Source organism: Abramis brama (genome assembly GCF_963993115.1).
Source record: "Abramis brama genome assembly, chromosome: 4".
Classification (NCBI taxonomy): Eukaryota; Metazoa; Chordata; class Actinopteri; order Cypriniformes; family Leuciscidae; genus Abramis; species Abramis brama.
In genome coordinates, this window is record NC_139966.1 from 52,693,633 (window position 1) to 52,701,132 (window position 7,500).

Sequence of the window (7,500 nt, forward strand, 5' to 3'; positions counted from 1 at the left end):
CTTAAAATTTTGCTCCGAGCATGACGTTCAGTGGAGAACAAGAGGAAATTGAATGAGAGTGAAAAGGTGACAGTTAATGAAATGATGGAAGGAAAACAATAATGACTGTGAAACAGTTTGTACATCTGCAGGCAATAATAACCCTGTGTTTGTTTAACCACCGCTGATTAATGTGACATCGAGGCGTGAGTGTGTGCAATACAGTCTCTACAGGAGAACTAGAAAATGTCTTCAAGCCTCATCAGAGATGAAGATAAAAATCTAGCCATCCATACATACTGAGGGCCCTATTTTAACGATCTGAAACGCAAGTGTCAAAGCGCAAGTAACTTTGCGGGCGGGTCTTGGGTGCTGTTGCTATTTTCCCGGCGGGATAAATGACTCTTGCGCCCGGCGCAAATCTAAAAGGGGTTGGTCTGAAGTAGCTTCATTATTCATAGGTGTGGTTTGGGCGTAACGTGAAATAAACCAATCAGAGCGTCATCTCACATTCCCTTTAAGAGCAGACGCGCTTTTTCCTTGGCGTATTGCTATTATAACGGCGGATTTGCTAGGCGCGTGCCAGGAGCGCCAAACTATCTATCTATCGTTTGTAATAATATGATTTGCAAAAATGAAAACTGCTGCTTCTGTGTAGATTAGAGAATCAAAGTGTATGCGCGTTGTGCACGCTATACATTATGATCAAGCATGCGCCCTTAAAATAGCATAATGAACAACGCGCGACGCGCCACTGACTTTAGACTAGGTTTTTTCTAGCCAGTGGCGCAATTGTTTTATGGAACAGTAAAATAGCACCAGGGATTGTTTGCGCCGGGACACGCCTCCTTTTTTGCGCTGAACCGCCCAGGGAGCGCAAGTTCATTCCCTAGTTTAGCGACGCGCTTTTGTGGAGGGAAAAGCGCGCTTTGCGCGGGTGCAAAATAGGAATGAAACATGCGTCGGTGTACAAAGTCAATTGCGCTGGGTGCAAGATAGGGCCCTGAGTGTGTAGTGTTTAGTTTCCCTCGAACAGCATATTCTGCAATCACAGAGCCATGGAAAACTCTTAGTCACAGCTAACATCAGCTAATTGCAATTCTCTCAGAGAGCAGGGGAGATACTCCAATCGATTTGAGGAAAATATGTGAAAGGAATAGTTGAATTACTGACATTCCACAACATGGAACACAAAAGTAGAAAGAATAGGGGCTGTGAGGCTCCAACAACCTCCAAAAAGCACCATAAATGTATCATGACAGCAGGGCTTTTCTGCTCGACCAATCAAGCAACTTCCAATTTTTACCCTCGCTGCAAACTATTTACTGGCCCTTCCACAGAAGAACAATAAATTGTTATTATTAAGTTTTTTTAAATTATATTATTTATTTGTTTTTATATTAGCAATGTATTTTTATATTTCCTAGAAATAATTTTTTTTTTTTTTAAATTCTATATTACATATTTTAAAGTATATACTAGCCCTGCCCACAGTTTCACTGGCCCCACCACAAAAGATGAATTTTTGCAATGAATTTTTATATTTGCTAGAAATAATATTTATATTTATTAAACTGAATTTTTAAAACATTATATATTATTAAAAAAAAATTATTAAGTTTTATCTTTAATTACCTTACAAAGGATCGTTTCAGACAGGATCAGAATGAAGGCTGAAAATAATAGTTTTTCCATATATATATATGGAATAAAATATTATATTATAAAAAAACTGAAAATCTAGTCTTTCCAATTACACTTAATTCATGCATTATAAATATTATATTATAAAAACTATATTAACTATAATATATTATATTATATTTAAAAAACTTTATTAAAATTATAGGTGAACCTCAAGGGACATACTAAAATTATAAAAATGGTCCATGTCATGACCCCTAAATGTGCAGTAAGTGATTTCTGATAAACGCTGTTGAAAGTGGATAAGGCCGAGCACCAAAACTACTTGTAGCCAATCAGCAGTAAGGGGCGTATACACTCATGAAGGGGGAGGGGCCTGTGCTGCATAGCATTTGTGAATTTGTGGGTGGGGCTATCAAGATAGCGGTGTGATCCTTTTGGGTAGGGGCGTGTTTATTTTGGTGATTTCAAATATCAACAGCGTTTCTCAGAAATTGCTAACTGCACCTTTAAAATATAGCAGCCATGGTATGATCTCTTATACCAGGAGCTGCGTATCAATTCTTCAGAATCATCTACTTTTGTACACCAGGGAAGAAAACAGCATACGAGTGAGTAAATAGTGGGGGAAATTTCATTTTTGTGTAACTAATCCTCCAAATTTGGAGGCAGCTCTAGCTATATCTGCTCGCGATGTGTTAAAGGCTCTGCTCTAAGCTCCAACTATCTGTGCCCGCCTGGGAAAGACAGCTGAAGTTTTTCAAGACCCTGTCAAGACGGCATCAAAGAGCAGATAAAAGACACAAGGATCGTGCTGAGATACAAGAGCAGCCTGCAAGCTCACAGCTCTCTCTTGCTCTCACACATATACGCCTGTGGGCTCAAGGGTATTCTTTTTATCTCTTTTTCACTCATACACACACAGTGGGGAACGACCAGCACCCATTCGCGCTCTCATGATGTGATACACGGCACAAATGATACGTTCGAAGACTGATGGCCGCCAAAATACAAGGGTTACCTTTCTCAAAACTTTCTAAAAGACTAAGGATTAAACTTGTCTCTGAATGCAATACATTTATCACTCTAAAACAAGACAATATTCTTTTGTCATATAGGGTTGGGCCAGTAAGTAACCACCTAGTCCTAGCAGCAATGCACTATTATCCCTCAGAACGCCTTACTAACTGCATAGCAACACCCTGGAAACCATTTATCGTTTGGCACGCTCACTGAAAAACTAGTCTTTACAAGACTGAGCTAAAATTACTGCCTATACAGAAAGAGAGATCTCTATCCTAGGCAAAGGAGGGAGCAGGAAGTGTCTGGCTGCTCCAAAAATAAAGGAGATAAAATACGAGGCGCAGAGTAGGCTGTTAATTGCCTTGCTATAAATACACAACGCCTCCTTTTCCGACTATAAAGAAACAAAGTCCTCCTCCGCTCTCTTTGTGTTAACACTGGTTTGAATGTGGATCGCTCGCGATGTTGCAGAGCTGTCAGACGCGCGCGCCATATGGACTATGACGTCATCCAGGAGAAAGAAACGCCCCTCGTTCTGAATCTGGAGTAAAAAACACACGAGCTTATCTCGGACTGTCTGACCGTCTGCTACTCATACACTCGTACTAGTCTGTTTAATTTCACGATTTACGAGCACTTTTTTGTAATGACTGTTGTGCTTGGTGCACTTTGAGAAAAAAAAGTAACTTTAAACAGCTCTCTATATCAACTGCGCAACAAGTGTTGATTGGCATTGTGTGTAAACAACTGCGTAATGTTAAAGACTGAACGTGAACTTGACGTATTTTCACATCTTTAATTGCGCGTTCACGCACAACATGTTCTTGCGTTTCGTCTGCGTTCCCCCCCCACATGCATCAGACTGCGTCGAGACACGAGCGTTGCGTTTTTAGAGAGGTGGTCAAGTTATCTTTGAAGGCAATAACGCGTACCTTTGTGATTACAAAAAATAACAAAGCACTTATAACGCCTTAAGTACGCGCTTACTCAATGAGTTAAAAGTTATTGTTAAATAATAAACAATAACCCAGTTACATACGTATTTATTTTACACATGCATTTTCTTTAAGTTTAAAAGAGTATATTTTAAGTGAGAAAATTTGATTTACTAACACTGAGGAAAGGAATGACATAATCCTTTTTACTTACTTTCATTTAATAAAACAATGTGAAATCTACTACTTAATCATGCAATCATTAGTCGGTTACTTGTGCAAAACGAGGCTCATTAATATACCAAATATGGAATCTGCATTGTGACATTTTATGACATGACAGATATAATCTTTTAGAGACTCTAAATGGAATTAAACAGCTCTTGTCATGTGACTCCAGCCATGTAAAAGTCTTCTGAAAGTTTGCATAAAAGACATCAAAAACTCTTTTTAAACCCTTCAAACTAAATGTTGGTCACTAAACCTGCTCGTCTTGCGATGAAAAGCAAGTTCTGTGGAAAATTGCATAAACTGCTTAGACTAGTCTTACAAGTTTGTCATATTAAGACTTTTCAAAACTTTTTTTTAAGTCAGTTACATAAAAACAGATTGCTCTAATTTGATACCCAAAAGTGAGACTGATTACCCCTAACTAACTAACTAACATACTAATTCCTAAGACACAGTCTTAATATAATGGCTATGGTTATGCAACTGGCTCCAGGTCTCATCATGCACGAGATGATGGACTTACTTGAAAGTGAGGATGCAGAGCGGACGGTAGGATTTGTGGCTGGTGTTATCAGACATCCGTTTGCCCCAAAAGTCATTGGTGAAGATGCTCCGGAGACTGGAGCCCGGTCTGACATCTGGATTGTTGGAGATGGCCCATATATCATCATGAACAAACTCCCCCCAGAGAGAGTTACTGTAGCAGAGCGCGCACACCGCCACCAGCGCGGCGTACCGGAGCAGCCGGACTCCCGCACCCGCTCCCGGCCTCGGCACGGACAGCCAGCGCTGCACACGGGGAGGAGCGGCTTTGGTCCCTCGGCTGTTCGCTGTCATGTCGGTCCCCGTCTCGCATGCTGCTCGTGGAAGTGGAAGAGAGGAGACGCGTCCCGTTCCATAGCCCGTGTGCTGCACTGAAGCCCGGGCAGCGTATCAGCTCGGAATGCGTAATATTAGCGAGTGTGTGTGAATGTGTATAAGGTGTTGAAATCCATGTAACCCGCCTACCAGCGCATGCGCAGGAGAGAGAGAGAGAGAGAGAGAGAGAGAGAGATGCAAATTAGAAAGAATGAGCATGTGAGAAAAACAGATGGAACAAGAGAGATAAATGGAAATATAATGGAGAGAGTAAAAAATATATTTGAGAATATTAGTTGAATTTTTTACTTTCCTATTTATTCAACATTTTCATTTACCTCACATTTTACTGCATTATTTTATACTTAATTTTTTTTGTGATTACTGGAGAAATAGATTTTAAAGCTGAGAATAGCTATAGGTCTAACATCGTCTGCAAACGATGTATTATAGCTATCTTATTTACTATTGTTTATTATATTATTTGGTACTTAATGTTCAATGATTGGAGTTTCATGCAATGAAAAACAATCTACAGCTATTTGTGTTGATATTAATCGTGTAATTTGAAGAATATGTTGCTTTTTGCTCTTTTTTTCTAATTTTTGTCAAAATAGTACACAATTATTCTTGTATGACACTAGTTAAATTGAGTTAGGTTAAAAGCTTATACTACTGATTACAATTTTAATTTGTATAAATTGTGGTAATTCAAATGCGATTAAGCAAAAGGGCAATAGAACCTGAACGCATTTTACTTTGTTTATACGAATTTCATAATTTGTTATGGTTATAGTAGTATGTTTTGACAGAAACTATGGCCAACAATGTGAAATGTTGGAGGAGAAAATGAGAACATGAAAGAGATAAATGCAAATTATGCAGCGAATGAGAGAGAGAGAGAGAGCGCAGGCAGGAAATCAATAAAGAGCTGTGGGATATTTCACAGAATGATTGCACTGCCTTGACCGTGACCTGTGCTTCCACGCAGAAGCAGCCATAAGCAATCGCTCTGGGTTTGGACTTGCTAATGGAACATGAAGACAGGGATAATGAATCATGATGATAAATGCACTTTTGAAGATTCACTGACGGGTGAACATCTGGCTAAACTTGACTTAATGCAAGAAATGTTAAAATTACCCATCATGGAGGGCTGTTTAAATATATCTGGTGGCTCCCGCAACCAGATTGAACAGCAAAACTGACTGCTGACCGTGCTGTTTTGCATTGTGGAATTATTTTCATGACAATTAAGCACATTTTAATCCTCTCCACCAACTGTCAAGAGCAGTAGCAATGAAAAAAACACACAATAAATTATATTACTTGTTGTAAAGGGCATAATATTCGTAGTATCTGAAGTGCTGAATATATATATATATATATATATATATATATATATATATATATATACACAGTATATATTGTCCTAACACTAGGGAAATTTAATTTGCATTTGTAGTTAATTGGCAAGAAAATGTCACAATGCAAAAAATCCTAAAATAAGCTCAATTTTCGTAAAAAAATAAAATGTAAAATATATATATTTAAATTTCATTTTGGGGTGAAATATGATCCGGCTCAGAAAATATATCACAAATAGATTAATCACATGTCTTCATAGTAATACCAAAAATTATGCAAAAAAACAAACAAACAAAAAAACCTGCAAATGATTAGTGTTATATTAACTTTTATGATTTAAGTTAAATCTGAAAACGGACTGTTACAAAAACAAACTCTGAAACATACAAACATATGACAACTATAAACATCACCCTTCGGACATCTAGCCAGTGCACATTTCATCTGTTTGGGCAGAAATGTGCCAATGCATCTCTGAAGGCACTGACCAACACGGCAACTCTGGCTTGTCTTGACATGTCTCACCTCACTGTCTTGGTCGAGTTTCTTACTGACTCGTTGCAAATGGAGGAGAGACTGAGAGAAACAGAAAATATAACATTCAATTACACACACACACACACACACACACGCACACTCACACACACGGCTTCAGGGAAAGGGTGACCCAGAGTAACCTCTTCAACTTCATTGAGGCCTCTCTGACCAGTTTTAAAGATCAGTCTCAGTGTTCCTGTTATGAGTCTTGGATCTGAAGAGCTTGCTTTGGGTCCTGGGTTAATAATCCCACCCATCCTGACCGAGATGTTTCTAGTATCCAAAGTTCAGGTTGTTTTTCGTTGTCCAAACTCTTTACAGATTCAAATCCAAAGTGTCAGGTCTCTCTGAACTGCCTCGGAACAACTGCAACATCTCTATGGGGAGAGAAATCTTGAATTATTTCAAGAGTTTGAACTAACAACAGCAGTCTTCAGACGGATAAATAATGTAATGTAAACGTGCTTGCGAATTATGGTTTTCAATACTTCATCGGTGTCTCCAAGCACTCTCTTAATGGTGCCGTTTTTAATTTCAAACCCTGTCAATCATGCGCATCACCATTTCAATTATTATCCCGTCAATTTGAGAGCTCTATAATTCATGTATAGAAGCAGAACTTCTAGGCGAGACTGAAAAAGATATTTTCCTCATGCAGTGGTGCTGGATGATGTCAATAATATTTCTATTTCAAAGAAATGCTGTGCTTTTGAACTTTATTAAGAATATTAAGCAGCACAATTGTTTTCAATGATAATAATAAGATATGTTTCTTGAGCAGCAAATCAGCATGTTAGAATGATTTCTGGATTATGTGGTAGAACAGTTATTTTAAATTGTAATAATATTTCACAACATTACAGTTGTTACTATATTTCTGCTCAAATAAATACAGCCATGGTGAGCATAAAAGACTTTTCTAAAA

General features: G+C 38.3%; 2 protein-coding genes across 3 annotated transcripts in view; both read right to left on the bottom strand.

Annotated features, from left to right (window-relative positions):
* The window catches only part of tmtc1 (transmembrane O-mannosyltransferase targeting cadherins 1), a 43,067-nt gene extending 38,276 nt beyond the window's left edge, over positions 1-4,791 (bottom strand). The window contains exon 1 of the mRNA XM_084111095.1: positions 4,336-4,791. Coding sequence (XP_083967221.1) covers positions 4,336-4,649 — 314 coding nt within the window. The 5' untranslated portion in view covers positions 4,650-4,791. The remainder of the gene's footprint in view (positions 1-4,335) is intronic.
* A 1,558-nt stretch (positions 4,792-6,349) lies between these two features.
* ipo8 (importin 8) overlaps positions 6,350-7,500 on the bottom strand; it is a gene marked incomplete at its 3' end in the record, with an annotated part of 17,376 nt that continues 16,225 nt past the window's right edge. For both annotated transcript variants that reach the window (XM_084111882.1, XM_084111883.1), the window contains exon 25: positions 6,350-6,952. In XM_084111882.1, the coding sequence (XP_083968008.1) occupies position 6,952 (1 nt within the window). The remainder of the gene's footprint in view (positions 6,953-7,500) is intronic.